The following is a 19,783-nucleotide window of genomic DNA, read 5'->3' as shown; positions in this document are numbered from 1 at the left end:
CTTGTTAATAACGTGTTTTTTGGTAATAAAAATACGGTAACTATAAAATAAGCAATATAGCCTACCCGCACGCCAATGAGCGGAAAAGAATGACAAAATGTAGGATCAAGTGCGCCGGTATCGAATAAAATGGTCGTCCACTTTGTTGCTTTAAATTGTTTTCAACATAGAATTTATAGGCTACCAGTAGGCTACACCTCTTAGCTTCATTGCCACACTGCCAGTTTTTGGCTGCACCACGATTTGGGATATCTGCAAATACTTTGGCACATAAGCGTCTCAAATGCGCGTAACCTACAGACCTAATCGTTATCTGGCCATGTGTTGCTGAAATAACTTAGGCTATAGGGAAGTTTTAGCTGAACCAAATAGGCTACAGGTTAACACGAATTCTTTACATAAACAAAAAGAATGTGTGAAATCTGGAAAAAAACAATTCCACTTCAATGCATAAAAGGTCCGACCTCCACCCATTGTAATAGCGAGGCCGTTTCGTTGAACAAATCGTCGCATTCGGTGCTTACTGTGATTTCTTACGTATGGATTACTGTTTAGTTGTAACTTGCATCAAAACAATGCTATGTAACTTGTAATGAATAACGTAGTCTCTTAAAGTTAGCTTACTGTGAGGCATTTCACCTTTTATTTATTTCATGATAAATTGGATGCACAAGACGAAACTTTATCTCATTTCAACACAAAAGATGCAAACAAGAGGTAAACGCAAGTCTTTATCAGCAAGTCTTGCTGTGTTGAATTACATATCCTACAAAGAATGGCAAGATCAAAACATGGCAGGTTAAAAACCTATTTCAAAACTAGCAATCCAAGAAGAACGTGGAAACAACAAGTGAGGGATGAATTTAAAAAAGTCGGACTGAAGGAGGAAGTTGCAAGGGACAGAGTGAAATGGAGAAAAAGGATTAAAACAATTGCTGCGCGGAAACAATCGGCCACCCCCACTAGTGGGGAACAAACCGACGATGGATTATGATGATGATGATGAGCAGGACGCAGACTTTACATAACTTCAACTGAAAAACAATCTCAATACTCAATAGCAGGTGAGAGGCTCCATCAAACATTAAAGGTAAGACCTCCCATGTAAAGCATCTGTAGACGTAGAATCAATGTAAAAAACGACAGATTTGCTGTCTGGGTCAAGACACACTATCACCGTTTTATCACTGATGAAGGCCCAGTTCAGCACTTTAGCAACAATGAACACTTGATGTCATTTCCTATAAGTCTTTTTTGCATTGATTCAACGCCTACAGACGTTTAATCAATGCATACAAACTGGTTTGTTGGTTTGGACCATACACATAAGAAAAAACGAATCCTAAACTATAGTTTAGGAGTTTTAGCCTACTCTTGGCTAAGAATTGTGAAGTTCTTCAGTATCAGCAGGTACTATCGCTTAGAATTTGCAAATACTTTGAGATGTCAAAATATTTACAAACTAATTCATATATTAAAATGTTTCAATATTTTAATGATTTTGTTGTTCTAAATACATTTCAACCAAAATTTACCACTATTTTTTACTGCAATTTCAACGTGAACGTGCTTCACAACCATAGCATTGCAACAAGAGAAAACAAACAAGAACAGTGGTTATACAAACTCCAGCAAGCGAAATCCATCATTTCAACGTCTGCAGACGCCACAATGAATCACTCCGAATCAATGCAGCAAGGACGGATTTTGTTGGCTGAAGCATGCATCGCAGGCACACATTGATGACATGGTGGTAACTGTGACGCGATAGAACGAGTAGTCCGACTAATAATAATTGCATGAAATAAAGACTTCGCCATAAAAGTACAACATTGACGACAAGCGTGAGCTGCTAGCCCAGGCAAATTTCTGATTGCATGTTCGTATGAAGTGAAATAAAAAGACATGTGATTGCACCCAAACCCCATTTGATTTCTATACCAAGCTTCGCGCGCTACTTATTGAAATTAAAGTGTTGTTCGCGCACGTGGACTTTGTCGTAAACCGAAATGCAACTTAAATATTATCAGCAACATATTTAGTTAGAACGTAACTTTCCAACAATAAATATTTGTTTCTAGGCAGCCGATTGTTGCAAGAATTGACAGCGATAGACAATTGTGTTTCGCCCATGAGGTGGGCTCGTCAGTGTCACACCACTAATTCATGCCACAAGGGTATTCGACCACCGCCTTTGCCAGTCAGTTTAACTCTTATCCTTGTGAAAAGACAGGAAAGAACACTCCTTTTTTCACAATACATATTTGATAACATTTGCTTAACATTTTAAGATTGTTTATGAAGACATTTTTATAACGCACAAACAATGATATTTTCCGGTACAATCTGCAAGTTTAAGAAATATATATAATGCATATCTAACATTGGCACAGTCATAAACATATGCGGCTCAAAGCGTAGTTTCATACAACATTGCAATTTGTGAGTAAATCAAACACGCACGCATGAAGAACTTTTCTATTCATGAACAAACATTATAAAATCGATGAAACAGATGAAATTAAGTCACCAATACGCTACCATAAAAATGATGGATGTTGCTGTCTGGGAGTAAACTTGCTTTTACCATTTCCCAGCTCGACAAAATTCCATTTTTACATTTTCTCAACGACTGGCGACGTTAAAACAATGTGAAAAGAACCACTCTTCCAAGCTGGGCTCACAACAAACACCATCAATCAGTGAGTGGGGCAAAATCGTTACTTCGTACCGACACTTGTTCGCCCTCTTGCGGCGCATCTTTGCGACAACTTCTGTTTCTATTCACCAACAGTTGAGTCAACAGAAAGAAAAGTCCACCTAAATAAAATGAATTAGTTGTACAGAAATGAACACTGTGTTGCGTTTCAACATCATAACACTATTCGTAGTAAAGAGAGATTGTGTTACTTTTCCAACTAAAATAATCTATTAAAAACTAAAAAAAAAGTAAAAGCTAGCAACTACCACCTTATCATGCCTTCAACTTTCAAAACAATCCACGAAGTTAAAACTAGTTTGCAAATCGTTCTCTTGCAGTACATTGAAAACTTTAATCTGAAAGTTTAGTGAGTTACTACCATTGAATCATCACAACCAACTTAGACGTCATCAGACCTTCATTTAAGATTTTAAGTAATCAAGCTATAAGCTATAAGCATTTCCTTCTATATTGATTCACCATTGGCAGACGTTTCAATAACAAAAGTCTGTCTGGTCTAGGCGAACATGCTCATACCAATTTTCCAGCCAACAGAAGTTCTCCGTTTTGCATCGATTTCACGTCGAGCGACGCTGAAGTGATGTAAAAGATAACTTATGTTTGCTGGGATTGTGTTTATTGACACTTAGACGTTGAATCAACGTAAAAATAATTTAAATTTTTGGTAATTACATTTCATGGATTGTAAAAGGTGAAAGGAGTAGCTAAAAATTTGACAATACAAAAGCAACAGCTTTGGTGCGGGAATTAGAGTTGGAGTGAAGTGTAAAGTTGTGTAACAAACGCGAACTGGCTATGCAGCCACAAACCATGCAACTATCATATCAAAATATAAACTTCTCGTTACGAGACCAACCGTTTGATAAGTGGTGTTGACTCAGTGTCTCAGCCAACATCAAATATTAGTGCAAAACAAATACGTTCATGCAAATTGACCAATACAACAACAGTTAAAGCAGCGGGTTAGTGCAATGTTACCACGCATATATGTATGTTCATGATATTTAAAGCACAAAACAGCAGGAGTTCTCCCATCTGGAGCCTAAGTGGTCGAACCTAACTGTTGTGCTCCGGTATTTGAAGAAGTATTTAAAAAAAATTGAAAACGTTTAAACGATCACAGACCGTCGTCATCATTGTATGGAATACCGGACAGGAAAGTTGAATTTCTATAATCTTGCCAACGTCCCCGTTGTCGTGCAGTGCCCACCAGTGGCCTTTGTGGCAACAGAACATATGGATAAACGGACATTAAAGCAACCACCGTGGGACACTCAAGTCGCTTGCATTGGTCACGTGGAATAAATGCTACACCCAACAAAACCTCTTTTAACGAGTGTAAGTGGCTTTCGAACTTAAGTCACACCACGAGATACATAGGACAAAAGCGAAACTATCAATTGAACTAAACAGGTGTTCAACATCACGAGACGTCATTTGCTTGCTTATCATTTCCCTTCATATGATGCCACGTTAATGGCGAAAAGGCATATGCCATGCCAACGCTTTTCGCCAATCTAGATATCGCAACATGACTGCTGTAACAGGAAAGGGTTTATATAATGTTTGAACAGTTTCTTATGTTTTTTTTAACGCACCACTAGTAAGTGCTACCACACTGCTAAACAAGTTCATGCAACCTTGGTCCCTTTAGTGCTAAACTAATTATAAATCAAGGTAATTAATATATTTATCCTTATTGTGATAATTTTGTCATACTGCAGTTTTAAAAATAAGAGCGATTACGACAGTTTTTCTACCACTTTGAGCAGCTTTGTACAAACTATAGGTTACTAATCCACATCAAACCACGAATAACAATCTTTGTCGTCTCCCAAGCACATTACTTGCAGTGTTTTTTTAAACTCATGTGTTGATGTTAATTATCATGCCTTTTTTACAAAAGCTGAACTCCATAAAAATATCTGTATCTAACTGTCTAGGGCCGTTTTTCAGACACGGTTGAGCAATTAGGAAACAACGCCAGCACACTATCAGACTTTAGCATTGCAAATAACATTTGATGTTATTTTAGATTTCACATTCATTGCAATGAAAAAATTATTGTTATATAATCAATTTGATTGCATTAATATTAAAGCGTAAGAGATGAAGTCTCCAAATTTCTAATCCTTTTGTGTAAGGAATTGTTCTTATTGCAGGCGTAGCAAATGCACACATATTGGTTTGTGTTTTCCTTCGTTTCGCTGTGATGCAGTTCACAGTTCGTACCAACTCAGTAGCGGAGCGGTTAATGTCTTCGGCAGTGGTAGGTCTTCGTTTGATTCCAGGTCGGGTCATACCAAAGAATTTAAAAAGAACAGCGATTGCCTCAACTGATTACTCCGGGTCTAATCACGGATGATTTTCTTCAAGTTAAAACAAGGTCATAAATATCTTTATTTACATTAAAGACAAGCAACTGGAAAAAATGGCAAATAGCATAAATGTAAAAAAAGCGGTTAATTACTTCCAAGACAAAAATCATGAAAAATGAAAGTGTGTTTTCGTGTTAATCGCAACCGCTTCGATTGGCTTGTGCCAGACTTGGACAACTAAAATTTTTGTAGTATTTTGAAATTGGATTAAATTTTACATTTTTTTAAACTTTTACAAATTAGACTAAGATTAGAATTAAAGCTACGCAAGTTTTCACAAATTAGAGTAGAATTTAAACAAGATGTCACAATCACATATCTTTTTTAAGTTGGATAAAAACGCCAATGTGGCAACTCGGGATCAAAGTGTCATTCCACCAGGCACCATCATAGCGCCAAAACAACTTACGTCATAATATACTTTTTTTTGTAACGTCAGTGAATTGATGAATTAATCAAATTTTCATGACTTTGCTGCTCAAGGGATGAAATGACACTTTGATCTTGATCGTTTTATTGCATTTTCTTTGTATAACGTTGATAAGAGCGCAATAGGCTATCCTTCCATTTGCCAAAAACTACTGATGGACAAACTAAAATTTTTAGCAAACTGGACATTGGATAAGAACTACAATCAGAGCAAACAATTTTTTTACCGAATTAGATTAGAATTACCGACATTTCGCTCTAATTTATCGAATTAGACAACTAGAATTATTTAGTTGTCTAAGTCTGGCTTGTGCAACCAGGGTCAAAATGCAGTTTTGTATCGTTGGGCTACTCGTACCATACTGAAGTAGCCTGCACTTTAATTCAATTACAGCATTTTATGTTTCTCTTCATTGTTATTTTTGTTGTTAATATGTCCGCGACGGGAAAAAGTGCTCACTTTGTAAGTTACTAAACACTTGTAAATGTTTAATGTAAAAGCGTCAAGCAGTTGTCATTGCTACTTTCTATTGCGTCATCAATATTTAATTTGATGATGTTAGAACACAATAAAATATATCATCAAGATTCAAAGTAGTATTTTTTTTGCAGCAAAACTACAGTATGTCTATAATGCGTAATTATTTTTATCCAAATTGACAAAAAAAACTCAAAACGTTAAAGGGATCGAAACTGTTCAGTGTTCAACAGTCATGACATGTCCACGTCCACACAAAACACGACACGTCCACAAACAAATTATTAGTTTGTTTAGTGAGTTGAGCGACCGTGCCAAAAGAAATGGATATCTTATTATAATAGTATGATGTTAGCACACATGGATCAGAGTAATAACTGAACTCATTGGTAAAACTAGCTTACTTATCAAATAAAATCCAGGATATACAATATAGAGAGCCTGACGTAGGCCACCAACGGCAAGTTTCAAGTAGGCCACAACAACTGGCAGATTCCCACCAATGTTACTGATGACAAAGGCAAACATGGCCACCGCCGTGGACCGAACATCAGTTGGAACCATTTCCACAAACACTGTCATTACAACACCGTACCACATTTCCGCTGTTTGAACATAAAAGATAAAATTGTTTAGCTCAGTCCATGATAACTAGGTGTCAGTGGTGTGTTGTTCAGGAAAATATTTCGATGCTTACGAATGCTTGCAATCCAGTTCAACTTTTTTGAATATAATTTAATTGGGGTCTCAAAAACAGAGAGAGGATATTTAGTAGCCGAGAGCTTTACATGTACAGTTTTTTTTTAGCACACTACCGTAACAATTTAAGTGTTGATTTCTTGCAACTCTGCTTAAATTTCTTGACTTTACAAATATTATACTGTAGGCAGAAGTATCCACGTTATCAGCCTATGACAATCCGGTGAGCAGCTAAGCTACACAGATCACAAAAAAATATGACTTTTTACCAAAGGGACAAAAAAATGAGCGATTTAAGATATAATGGCATTGTGAATGACTGGTAAAGGTAAAGACTGACTGGTAAAGCGGCGGTCGAATACCCTTGTGGCAGAATTAGTGGTGCGATACTGACGAGCCCAGCCTCATGGGCGAAACACGGTGTCTATTGCTGTCAATTCTTGCTACAAATCGGCTGCCGAGAAACATATAATGGCATGGTATTCATTGGTGTACATCAAAGAATTATTCCAGAAGGGCAGTCTTTGGTGAAGATATCACTGCCACCATTGGATACCATATATTTGACAAAAGAAAGAGAGCCAAATTTTATGTTCAGCGGGACAGAAGCGTTGATTTTTACCACTATTAGTTTCAAGAATAAACTTCGGATAATGAAGCAGTGGGATTGTGTTCAAATTATTGGGAAGAAATGTGATAAAGTAATGGGTATATGTCTCTTATCTGTTTGATCAACGGCAAGACATAACTACACCAATACATCCATTGGCACAATGACAGCAAGAGTGTTCATCAAACCAGCAATTTCCAGGACAGCTCTACTTGAGTCAAGAAATACCTACAAAAACACAACGTACGACTGAACACAAAAGTTTATTGGCATCTTCAGAATTTCCGATCTTCAATCACGCGGTTGAACTTTGAACAACCAAGATAGTGGAGCACATACTTTGTTGGAATAATCGTATCATGTGCAGGGGAGATACTGCAGAGTTTCAAGAATCATTTGTGATATGAAATCGATTGCATACGCACGCAATGTGGTTAGTTTAAGTGATCTGTTGACTCGATGGGTGTGATTAATCAGAAAGTCCTTCAGGAAAAGACGTGGCAATGGCAAGCAAAGCATGGTTATCGCAAAAAACAAAAGAAAACCTAGCGAAGGAAGGTTGAACAAAAAGATATAGCTGCTTGAAGATATTTCATTGGAAAACTACCGCATATCAAGCTTCGCGAAAATTATGCTCGAGATCATTTTGACTGCAGTCGCAAGTGGGTTATGATAAACTTTCTGCCTTCAATACTACACAAACGTGCTATGATATTATAATCTAGAGTTGCCTCGCATTTTTCAGAAAATGAACTTGCGACCGCAGTAGGTCTTTGCGATGAAATTGACATTCTTCAGGAAGGCTTAAAAGTTCGCCTCACTTTGGGTCAATCCCAGTTAAAGCTAAACCTCTTGAAAGTCACCTAACCTTGTATGGGCAAGGAGAACGGTGTGGCCTGAACCATCTCTGACATAACATTTCAATAGCAAAGATTTTAACTACTCGATAATCACTTTTTTGAATTTGATAACGAGTAAAAATAAAACAGTCTATAGGAGACAAAAATTACAAAGTCTATTTTGAAAAATTACCCCCAAGCTAAGTTGATCTTACTCCCTAGAGGTAAATCTAACTCCGGTTGAGAACCCTTGCACTGGAACAATAAGTAACAACCAAAAATTACCGGCTATCGTGAAAGGTAGCTTAGTCTCTTATGCTCAGCTGCAGTAAAAATAAGTAAAATCATTTAGCATACAGTCAGTTTTTAGTGACGTTAACAGTTTAACACAAAGAAAATAAATTGTTGTTAGCAGTACACCAGCCCAATGAGGTTCTAATTCAACTTCACAACACCAATTCACAGAAACTTCTTAACAAGCAGTTTTGTCGGTTTAAACTTGGCTCTGTATATTCAATTTACTGTGAGTGCCTTGCTGGGCTAGAGGTTGTGTCAACATTTTTACGACGATTGCACCCTTGCATAAAATATGAAACGTCAGCACCGACACAACGTGCTGCGTATTGTAAAACTGCAGGAGGTGGAGGTCGAATGGCAAAATCGTCAGCGTAACATCTTCTGTGACTATCAACATTCAACACTTTATCGTTAGTTTCTTCTTAATTGCAGAGGACAAGTGATTTGTTATTAGTGTACCGGTACCGTAAAAAATCAGCCGAACCCATCTTAACTTTAAGTCAGGTGCGGCCGGATTAAGCACAGCACTTTTGCCAAAAACAATAGGTCACTTTCTTACAAGCAAACTGACAAAATACTACTATGGCTGAAAACCAAAAAGCAGCGCTTACATTGATACCGTTCACATTGTTTTGTGTAGATCCAAAAACAAACTTGAAAGCAATTCCTAGACAGCAAAATCCGTCATTTTTACAGTTATTCAATGTCTACAGACGCTGAATTAATGTAAAAATGACGATTTTTCTGTCTGGGTTGCTTGAATAGACAATAAACATCTCTTAGATTTAGTCAGTGCCTAAAAATTTTTAGACTTTTCCAACAAACCGGGTTTTTAATTCAACAGTATGACGTCACGCAACGGTTGCTTTTAGTGTCGTTTTTTAAAACACAGGAAACTTGGAACAAGCTTAACAGAGAGAAGATAACCTATGAAGCAAGGCTTGAACTTCTAATCGTTTTTATATTGGAACTAAGATTGTTGTAGGTGTTCGCGCGAAATTTTACTGATGTCACTTTGAGTTCTCAAAAGTTCGAATGAAAGCAAAGTACTTGGTAATTTTAGTCACACCAGCACTTCAAGTCATATAATCTTCCAACTTTGAACATATCGTTTTCTACATTACTTCTACTTTTTTCACACAATTTTTTTGTTTTTTGAAAGTTATTTGGTCTATGTGGATAATTATCATGAACTCCTAGTTGGGGCCCACATGCTAATGACTGGCAACATTATTTTTTCGTTGATTCAGCGTCGCATGTACATTGAAGATTTGATATGAAATGTAGAATAAATACAACCAAACTTTAAAAAGTACTGTTTGATTAACTCTTTCCATCACCAGATTCAAACACTTGGTTTACTTACACCTGCACGTAAAAACTTACTAAGGCCGTAAAAGCCGGCATAAGTGAGATAGAGAGTCTCCCTGAAGCCCAAAAGAGGCTTCAACGTTGGCACCAGCAACTGTCCGCTGCTGGCAACATTGTTCATCACAAATATGAACAAGGCGAGGGCCGTTGACCGAATGCTAAATGGGAAAATTTCGACCAGAACCGTAAAAAGAATTCCAAACCACATCTCAGCTGAAGTGAAAGAAAGAATTGAAGGTTGATTAGATCTGTCCAAAGAACTTACAAGCAAAGAACAGGATTGATCACTGAGAACATGACTTGCAACAAAAATAAACTGAACAAATCAATCTGGAAGAAACTCATAAAGTGAATAGGCTACGGTACTGTAGAGCCATTTATACACACTTTTCTCAGAATAACTTGGATAACTTAAAAGTCTTAAATAACATGAATAACTTGGATATAAATGATTACTCAAGTCGTCTATCTTTTATCATTAAAAAGTGATTTTTGGCATTTGGGAAATAATCACAAAAAATAACGGACCTTTAAAGTATAAGTCTATTGACAAAGTTTAGGCAACTTCAAATGTTTACAATACAAGATTTTTATGACGGTTTGATAAAATAATGGAACTAAACCAATATATGAAACAAGACTCTGAACGATCAAATAAAACATCTTTACCGAACAAATAAGCACAGAGGAGAGCAATGAAACAATATGGAGGCTGAAGGTATAAAACCATGGCGGCAAGAGGCGAAGCTAAAGTTTGGCTGACAACCAATACCCATAGACGGGTTCTGACACCTGCAAAAATAAAGTTGTTGAGTTTTTGATGACACAAAATCAGTTGTACAAACACTACAAAGCACTTGCGCTTTGAAAGCATTACCTCATTTAATATTTGTATGATTACTCAATACTCATCACAACGATGAACTGCAGTCTTGAATCAAGATTCGAGATATAAAGGCCAACACCATCAAAATGGCCACCTTGGCATGAGCAATATTTTGGTGTATTTTTATAGCACAAAATCACTCTTGAAAAGCCCACATTCAGGTTGTTAAGATGAGGCAGTTTCCCTTCCTTTTCCAGTAAGTCAACCCCTGTCTAATACACTGGCCTGGGAGTGTAAATGTAACTCGTATTATCGTATTTACACTGTATGTATTATTTTTTTTGTAAACTGACCAAACTTTAAAAATTAGAAACATGTTTTATTAGTCTAGAAAAGATCGGCACGCCGGCTCTTGACGTAATCATGCAAACCGAAGCAACCTTCAATTAGGACGAAAATGAAGTTAATGCGAAAATATTACTTCGCAACAGTGAATTGTTGTTGCCAGGTTCATTATGTAGGATGTAGAAGACCAAATGAGAGAATACAACGATATAACAAAGAGATCGATCTACATCCTTCAATAGATGTTAGCCTAACTGTTGTATTTTTAGACAACTGACAATGACTATAACACTAACTCAAACATTAATTTAACCCAAACCTAAACAGAAAATAACTACGTAAGTCTAAAGCGCAAAAAACAGCCCCCATTGGTGTTCAAGGGGCGTAATTGAGGAGTGTTGAATCCATTCCAAATGTTCCAAGATGGTTCAGATGCAGGTGAGCACTGCGCACAGACACTCCGAAATGATCATAAGGGCCAGACTTAAAGAGCAGATGTTCTTTAAAGTGAATAGTGAAATGCTGTAGAGTAGCCTATTAGCTGAAAAAATGGTCGTGTAGAAATGTGGAGTTTTTAGTTGGAGAGAGTAATGTATTCATAGTGTCAGCCGTCAACCGGAAAAGCCGACGTATTTAACACAAGAGCAGTGATTGAATACATATAACGAGCGAAACTTGTTAATGTCCGATTGTCCGTGCAAGAAAATGTTTGTCAAGTGACCCTGGCATCAACAGTTCCACACCGGCATGGCAGAAACCGACAGAATGTGCGGGAAAGTATCACATGAACTTGGTGGAATAACTTTACAATTAATACTTACCGTATTTGGAAACAACAAAATCTGATATGATCCCTCCAGTTGCGATTCCAATGGAACCACCAACTATTGAACAAAGCATCATCCAGATGCCGAGGTCGGCGTCAGGATAATAGAAATCAAAGTATAGTTGAGTGTTATAAGCCCAACAGAAACTTGCTGAAAACAAATTCACAAGTTAAAAATTATCACTTTACCCAGCAACTATAAAGCATCCATACATTTTCAATAGCTTATATAAAAAGCAACATGATTAGTTGTTTACTAATACTACTCTTGCCGAAAATTTCATATGGAATTGAAAAGTTTTATATCGGGTAAAATATAAAGCAACATAGCCAAACCCACGAATTACCTGTGTGTCGTATTGAAGCTGCTAACAGAAGTACCAAAATAGCTGGATTTGTGGCGAATATTTTCAAAGCTCTCCACAGCTTCGTTAGGACACCAGACTTCTCTGTAAAACAACGCTAAGAAAACAATGACTTCCGGAGACATAGTGTTTATTCAATCGAGGGTGAAGTGCAACTCACATAGCACTATTTTAAAGGGATACTAAAGGAAAAACCTGACTTTGCGATTTTCCACGTTCTTTGTGTATAACAGGCTACCATAAAACGATTTTCAATAAAATTTTGCCCCATTGCGGTCTGACCACCATTGTGCGCGTACTTTTGTCCGAGCTTTCAAAACGAAATTGGCCTGAGCAACGAAGCGTGCGACTGTACAGTTACGTCACTAAAGACTATAGCAATCAGCTAATCTCGCAATAATTGTTACTGCGGGCGATTTGACTGTAGGCTATGTATGTATGTACATCAAAACAACACATTTCAACATCAAAACATCAAACAGTTTGCTCAAAACATCAGATGTGGTAACGTGGCTTTTGTTATTGCTGTCTTTAGTGACGTAGTCTCGAGCAATGTTTGCACTTTTTGGTCATTTTGAAAAAAATGAAAATAAATGAAACATTGGACTTTGGGCCTTACCAGCGCCATCAAAAACAATTTTTTTTCGATAATTTTTTTTAAAATGTATTCTTGAATGTTCAGTTTACTCATTTTAATGCTTAATTCCCGTTTGAAATTTTCATTTAGTATGCCTTTAAGTCAATTTTAGGCTTGTATTTAAAGCAGAATAAAGACCAGTATGAGTAAGCAATGCTTTCACGCCATCTGAACAAGTACTCACGCTGTTCAGAGTTTTTATTAGGAGTGTCTGTACTGTCTGGTAGTAAGTTGTCTGAAGCTTCAGTCTGTTTGGTTGTTTGTTCAGTGGACGTTACTGCTTCAGCCAGGTCTTTTCTCTGAGGTTCTTTCACTGTGCTTACAAGCAAAAGTGCCAAGAAAACACCGGGTATTCCAGTCACAAAGTAAGACCATCGCCAACCCTACAAACACAATTGTAAGAAAGTAGGTTACACAAAACTGTATTGGTGCAACGACGTTAAAAACATTTGTTGCACACGTTTTTGATTATTATAACACAAGCAATGTAAAACAACGTTCTTCTAGCAGTGTTTTACAGTTTTCTATGAACAAATATATACAGTATCGCCTTTTCTAAACCTTGAGCAAACCTACATCGTAATGTCAGGATTTTTTATTTAGTAAATTACACCCGTAATCTTTGGGCGGATTTTACTGATGTCGCAAAATCTTGGTGGTGCTAAAAGCAAAAATTGATACTTCTTATGTTCAATGTTGCTACATGCATTTCAGATTTTCAGTAACTGGGTTTCCTTAAAATTATTGCAAGCAGTCTATGAGCATTCATACGATTATTTTGCGGACTGAATTTCACAGTTAAAACACAAATTCATGCAAAATCGCGTCCAACGAGGAGACATAGCCTGACCACTAGGGTACTTTGAAAAGCAAATGTATTGTTTTCTTGCAAGCATGGATCTATGTTATATTATATATATAATATTGATTACAATTATCAAATCAATAAGCACTATTCGCAAGAAATTTTATTTTGTATTATTACATATTATAAAAAAAAAATACATACTGATGCAATAAAAAAAAACAAAAAAAAAACAGAAAAACAATTACATCAATGGCAAGTGTATTCGAAACACACTGTCTTCTATATCAGTTTAATCAAACTGTAAAAATCAAATTAAACAAACCGTTAAACATGCTGCCGTTTGTTTGACAAACCATCATATAACTAGATCTAAATGAGGTTATATCATTGAAATCGATCAATTCTTTCACACTTTTTTCTTTCAGTTGTAATAGAAGCTTCTTGTGTGGACTTTTGAACATGAGTTCGTAAAAAACGAACTTATGTGGTAACGTAGCCTGCAGATCTCAGTATGTTCCCTAAACTCAAATCAGTGAAATGAGCAGCAGATTTCCCAAATGTCCACCCCAGTATTAAAAGCAAATGTTAAAGCTACTTAGTCATTCAACATCACAGTAGAAAGCACAAATATAAACATTGTCTCGCAATTTACCTGACCCAAGATATCAGCATCCGTTACATAGTTGCCCACAGTGAAGGCTAATCCATATCCAAAATAAATTCCCCAGTTAAAAATACTCATGGCCAAACCACGACTTCTAGCACCAAACTTATCCGCAACAATGCTTGCAGTGAGTGGGGAAACACCAGCTTCCCTGCACGACATCATTAAGCTGTGAACACCAGCCTCATTGACACCATACTGAGCACATTTCACTCTTTTTTTTTAACGATTTTCAAATATCTTGTTTAATGTTTATGAATATAATTTATGGAAGACTTTAAGATTCAGAACCAATGATAGTTGAATAGGCACACTTTCATATTTTCAGCATGCATGTGATGAAGCTATTAGAGAAATAAATCAAGAATGGCTCAATCACACAGAACAGAGTAGTCATCAAATGGGCGTAGGTTGCTTGCAAGGAAATAGCAGGCTACGATCATGAACTGGCCACTTTTAAACAGCGAAAATCAAGACAAAATGCCGATGATTGTACAATTAACCCGGTAAGGTTTTTAAACATTGCGATACTAAAAATGCACTCTTCGATTTTTTTATATACACTTTTCATAGTAGAATTCAGTAATATAATTTGACGCTTTTTTCATTCATTGCTTTCATGTTCATGTGCCACATTCAATTCGAAACAATGTGTTTACAAGTCACAACAATTGTGATGAATGTTTTGCATATTTTTTTCTTGCAGATAAGAAATCAAAATGTCTCAGAAGGGCAAAAAAACAAATGAAAAGTTAAAAAGGAAACTAATCATTCGACTATACAAGCATAGGGGATCCTGGTATTACATCACGATACTTGCCTGTGGAAAGCAAAAAAGGGTTAACTACTGAGCAGTTGGGAAGATGAGTTTTATGCAAATGCCAACGATGTTTTAGGAAGTAAATAAAAAAAATATCAGTAACCTGTCAAGTTTGTGTAACTCCACACAAATTGAAAATTACATGACTTATTAACCCTTTTTTAAAAGATAATGTCTAAAAAGACATTTTTAACTGCAAACAGGGGTCAATGTTTCGATCTTAAGGATCCCATCAGTGCAGTAAAATGAAAGTAGAGAGAACTTGTCTTGTTTTTTTTTTATTAATCCTCACTTGAAAACCATCATCTCATCCGAAACTTCAAGACAACTCTCTTTCATTTCACTGCACTGAAGACTCTGTGAAGAGATCGAAACATTGGTCTCTGTCTGCAGTTAAAAATTAGACATTATCTTTTGAAAAATAAAAAGGGTCATTAAGTCATGTAATTTTCACTTTGTGTGGAGCTACATGTACTTGAGAGGTTACTGATATTTTTTTATTCACTTGTTGATTTATGCATATAAGTTTGTAGGACCCTCTGTGGATCCTTCTCTTGTATCATGAGCCAATCCTATAAATGTTTACTGGTACAACCCTTCATTTTCTTTAGTGTTTTAAAAACTGGACAATATTAATCAAAAAGTAATAATACGGTAGAGCTTTGGTAGAGAGTTTGACTTGGTGAACCATAGGCATATGAAGCCGAGCAACGTAATCAAGTTTAACATCTTTAAGTTTATTACATATAGAAACACAAAAAACTACGCAACAAATTAAGTAGCCTATCGAACGTTTTCGACATCACAAGATGTCCTCTTCAGGAATAATATACATATATACAACTTAACTACATCTGAATAAAATACAATGGTTAACTAAATCTAGTTTTTGTCTTTTCCAGTTTATAGATTTAGTTTTTGTCTTTTCCTGTTTATAGATTTAGTTAACCATTGTATTTTATTCAGATGTAGTTAAGTTGTATGTATATTATTCCTGAAGAGGACATCTTGTGATGTCGAAAACGTTCGATACTTAATTTGTTGCGCAGTTTTTTGTGTTTCTATATGAAGTTGTTAAACTTGATCATGTTACTCGGCTTCGTATGCCTATGGTTCAAAAAGTAATATGTTAATCACAACAACTGAAACTAAGACAATTTCACATTGTTGGTTAACATTGATTACCAGCAGATAGAATTTGTCAATAAAAAATATTTTTATGCAAAAGAAGTTTTGCTATTGGTTAACTTTAAAAACTTACCCAGCACCAAATCCGAACCTCAGCAGAATTAGTTGCCAATATTCAGCAGTAAATCCAGTAATTATAGACATGGCAGAATACCAAATAACACAAACTGTTAACAATCGTACCCTTGAAAGAAAAAGACAAGTTTTCAATGACTTTGACACTAAAAATACAAATGCCATGTTACGCATGTCAAAAAATCAAAAATCATCTTTCAGATACAATAAAATAATGGTACATTGATTAAAACTTAAATCATATATACACAGTTTAAGTTTTCAATTAATGTTTAATACATTAAATAACTCTATTATAGGTATATAACCAGGGTCTGCTACTATTCGGTGAGTCCAATTCGGTGAGAGCCTTTTTCGGTGAGAGCCCTATTCGGTGATTTTTGTGAAATTTTTTTTGAAAATTATTGGGTACCGTAGCCTAATTATCATTGCCGCTTTTACATCGTTTTAACGTCGCTAAATGTTGAAATCATACCCTAACCCGTAACCCCCTAACCCCAACCCCTAACCCTTAACTCCTAACCATTAACCCCTAACTCTAACCCCTAACCCTTAACTTCTACCCCTTAACCCTAAGCACTAACCCTTAACCCCTAACCCTATAACGGCAATGATAATTAGGCTACGGTACCCAATAATTTAAAAAAAAATCACCGAACAGGGCTCTCACCGAATAGGAAACTCACCAAATCGGACTCACCGAATCGGACTCACTGAATCGGACTCACCGAAATGGGCCATTCCGATATAACCATACTGGGATGTCAGGGTGACTAAAGTTACTGTTAAAATCAGTTCTTTGGGCCAATCCAATAGATGTTTGCTTGTACCACCCTTCATTTTCTTTAGTGTTTTAAAACTGGAAAAGGCAGACGCACTAACCAGTAAGCCACCAGCTCGGTGGCTTAGTGTGTCTGTCTCGGAATCGGTAGGCATGGGTTCGATGCCCTGTCGGGCATCAGCTCATACCAAAGACTTTTTAAAAATGGTACTGAATCTAATTCCTGCTTGGCACTGAGCAATGGAATGGATTCAGGTAATTATGTACTCAGTTGGGCCTCTATACGGCTGCATTGGACACATTCTGCGATGTACATGCAGCGCTATATAAAAACAACTCGTTAAAATTAAATCAAATTAAAAAATAAAGAGCCCAAATTGATAGTCTTGGATTGAAGGGATTCTAACTTGCGCAGCATGCACTTACAAGCAGGTCCATATAGTGGCTCTCCAAAAACTTAGGAGCAAAATGGTTTTCAGGGTTTTTAATTAAATTAGCCAGGTGTTCCGACCATTTTGCTTGTTAAATCTACTTTAACAATGCTACTTATTGACTGACCGGTTATACATATCACCAACTACTCCAATAACAATGCCCATGACACTAAAAATGGCAATAAAAGCTGGTCCAGCCAGAACTTGGTATTGAACGCCAGAACCAGTATAATTCCATTCACAATATCTGGTTTCATTCACTGACAATAGCGGACAACTGTGAAAAAAAAAGTAATCAACATCAACAAAAGTAATATTATACTGCAACCACCTGAATACCGTATTCATGCAAAACTAAAAAGATTGCAGAAGAGACACTTGCTCACAAAGATGGCTTCATGTTTCGCAGTTCGTTGTTGTGGTCTTGCAGCTAAATACTTGATAAGGCATTTGAAATTGATAAGGCATCAGAGCATTTTTTGTATTGTCAACATACAACTCACTTGTATGAGCCTTACTTGATGTGCTATGGAGACAAAAGTAAATGCCCATTGCCTACTTACTTGAGACATGACTAGAGAGCGCCCAATGTTCATACATTATCAGGCAATTTCCGTTAAGAATTGTCATTTTCGACATGCAGACTTTAATCCCGATTCAATGGACAAGAAATAGTAGGCTAGTGTAGGCATCGATGATGTGGTTCATTCCTGCGGGCCACACTCGAGGAACAAGAAAGATTACACTTCCAATTTGTGTGTTGTTGGTCAAAGAAGTCTGACGTAAGGTTGGTTGAATTTGATACGAATTTTCTTGTTTCATAATGCACTCAATTCAGCAAGAAAACGTTTTTTCTCAGCTTGCTTGGCGTCTGGCATCACAGTGGCTTGGCTTTGCCAAAAGAAATGTTGGCTCGGGGGTGCATAATAGACTTGGTCATGGAGGAAGTAGCTTGGCTTTACGCAGATCCACAAGAAGAAATACTGAATTCTTTATGAGAAAGATTAACAGGTTGAATATTCGTAACAGTAGAAAAGTTGGTCACTGTCCAGGGGTGTAGACAGGGATGAAATTTTTTAAATATAATACAGAAGAATCCGCTACATAAATCCACCTTGGTCTCAAATGACTTAAGATTTCATCAGTGGTGAATTTCATATTAAAAAGATAATGCATAGGCTATATATAATACGTATAAAAAATTCCTTTGCAAAGCAAATTCAATTTAATTTGCAAATGGATTTATTGTCTATATTTAGTGGCTGCTGCTGTAGCTGATTCTACGAATTGAGATTGAACCAAGAAAATAGAGCAAAACTAAAACAAAATAAAAGCATCAACTGCAGCAAACCAGTACACACAATTCAAGTTAGAATTTATTCAAGTTGAATGCAAAGTCCAAAAAAATTCTGTAGGTAACCTTTGAAGTAATCACAAGTTTACTTTAAATTGCTTACCTTGTTAAATTAGTGCCTCTACATTTAAATTGTGCCTCTTCTTCCAAAGATGAATTAGTGGAAATACAACCTTGGTCACCAAATTCAATATCCTGTGCCAACGGACGTGACACAATCCCTATCAGAAAATGTCCCAGTTCCCCAACAGCATAACAGCTCATTAACACTATTGCAGCATACCATGAGTACCAGCTTTCTCCTCGAAGCTGACAACTCATTTTTTACAACAAGACACAAATCCTTAACAAAACGTACTGCAAAATCACATAAATATAACTGTTTACAGTTCTAATACACTAATTGTTTATGCTTTGTCTTTTGATTTATTGGTACCGTAATTGTAATCCTTTAAACCAGTCATTTTACCAAAACTTTTATGACAAAAGGCTTTAGTTGGTGTTAAATCCAGGCAAAAAGTTAGAGATGTCATGTCAAGACACTGCAACAGGGTAATGTTATAACTAAGGTTAGTTCAACTATCCATAAATTTTACTGCCCTGCTTGTCCAAAGTTTACACAAATAGTGGCTTAAAAAATTACCTAACCATCACACAGTTTATTGTGAATCTCCACACATGCAATGTCAATGAAAAAGTCAAATATTTTTACTATTTATTCTATTGTATTTGCAACACTTTCTTTATAAAGCACAACACTTTGCTTGTTAAATCATGTAAACAGGAAAGGAGTTTTGTTCCTGTGGATCTAACTTACAAGAATGTGTATTTTTACAT

At 36.4% G+C, this 19,783-nt stretch overlaps 1 protein-coding gene across 1 annotated transcript; it reads right to left on the bottom strand.

Annotated features, from left to right (window-relative positions):
• Window positions 1-623: 623 nt before the first annotated feature.
• Window positions 624-19,297, bottom strand: LOC145768711 (uncharacterized). Its single transcript, XM_082580286.1, has 10 exons — window positions 19,050-19,297; window positions 17,717-17,869; window positions 16,376-16,486; window positions 14,283-14,445; window positions 13,007-13,205; window positions 12,168-12,269; window positions 11,816-11,971; window positions 10,493-10,615; window positions 9,839-10,036; window positions 624-2,820 (listed from the first exon to the last, which is right to left on the bottom strand). The coding sequence occupies exons 1-10, from the start codon at window positions 19,265-19,267 to the stop codon at window positions 2,696-2,698; spliced, it is 1,548 nt and encodes a 515-aa protein (XP_082436412.1). The 5' UTR covers window positions 19,268-19,297; the 3' UTR covers window positions 624-2,695.
• Window positions 19,298-19,783: the final 486 nt, after the last annotated feature.

Source organism: Aplidium turbinatum, chromosome 4 (assembly GCF_918807975.1).
Source record: "Aplidium turbinatum chromosome 4, kaAplTurb1.1, whole genome shotgun sequence".
Taxonomy (NCBI): Eukaryota; Metazoa; Chordata; class Ascidiacea; order Aplousobranchia; family Polyclinidae; genus Aplidium; species Aplidium turbinatum.
This window is presented reverse-complemented; position numbering and strand designations above follow the sequence as displayed.

Bases quoted from the DNA above. Each gene is read 5' to 3' on its own strand.
- LOC145768711 (XM_082580286.1), bottom strand. From the start codon at position 19,267: ATGAGTTGTCAGCTTCGAGGAGAAAGCTGGTACTCATGGTATGCTGCA. The intron at 12,270-13,006 runs GTGAGTACTTGT...GTTGTTTTACAG, and splicing joins TAATAAAAACTCTGAACAGC to AGAAGTCTGGTGTCCTAACG. The intron at 2,821-9,838 runs GTAAGTTTTTAC...CATTTTATTTAG, and splicing joins TGCCGGCTTTTACGGCCTTA to GTGGACTTTTCTTTCTGTTG.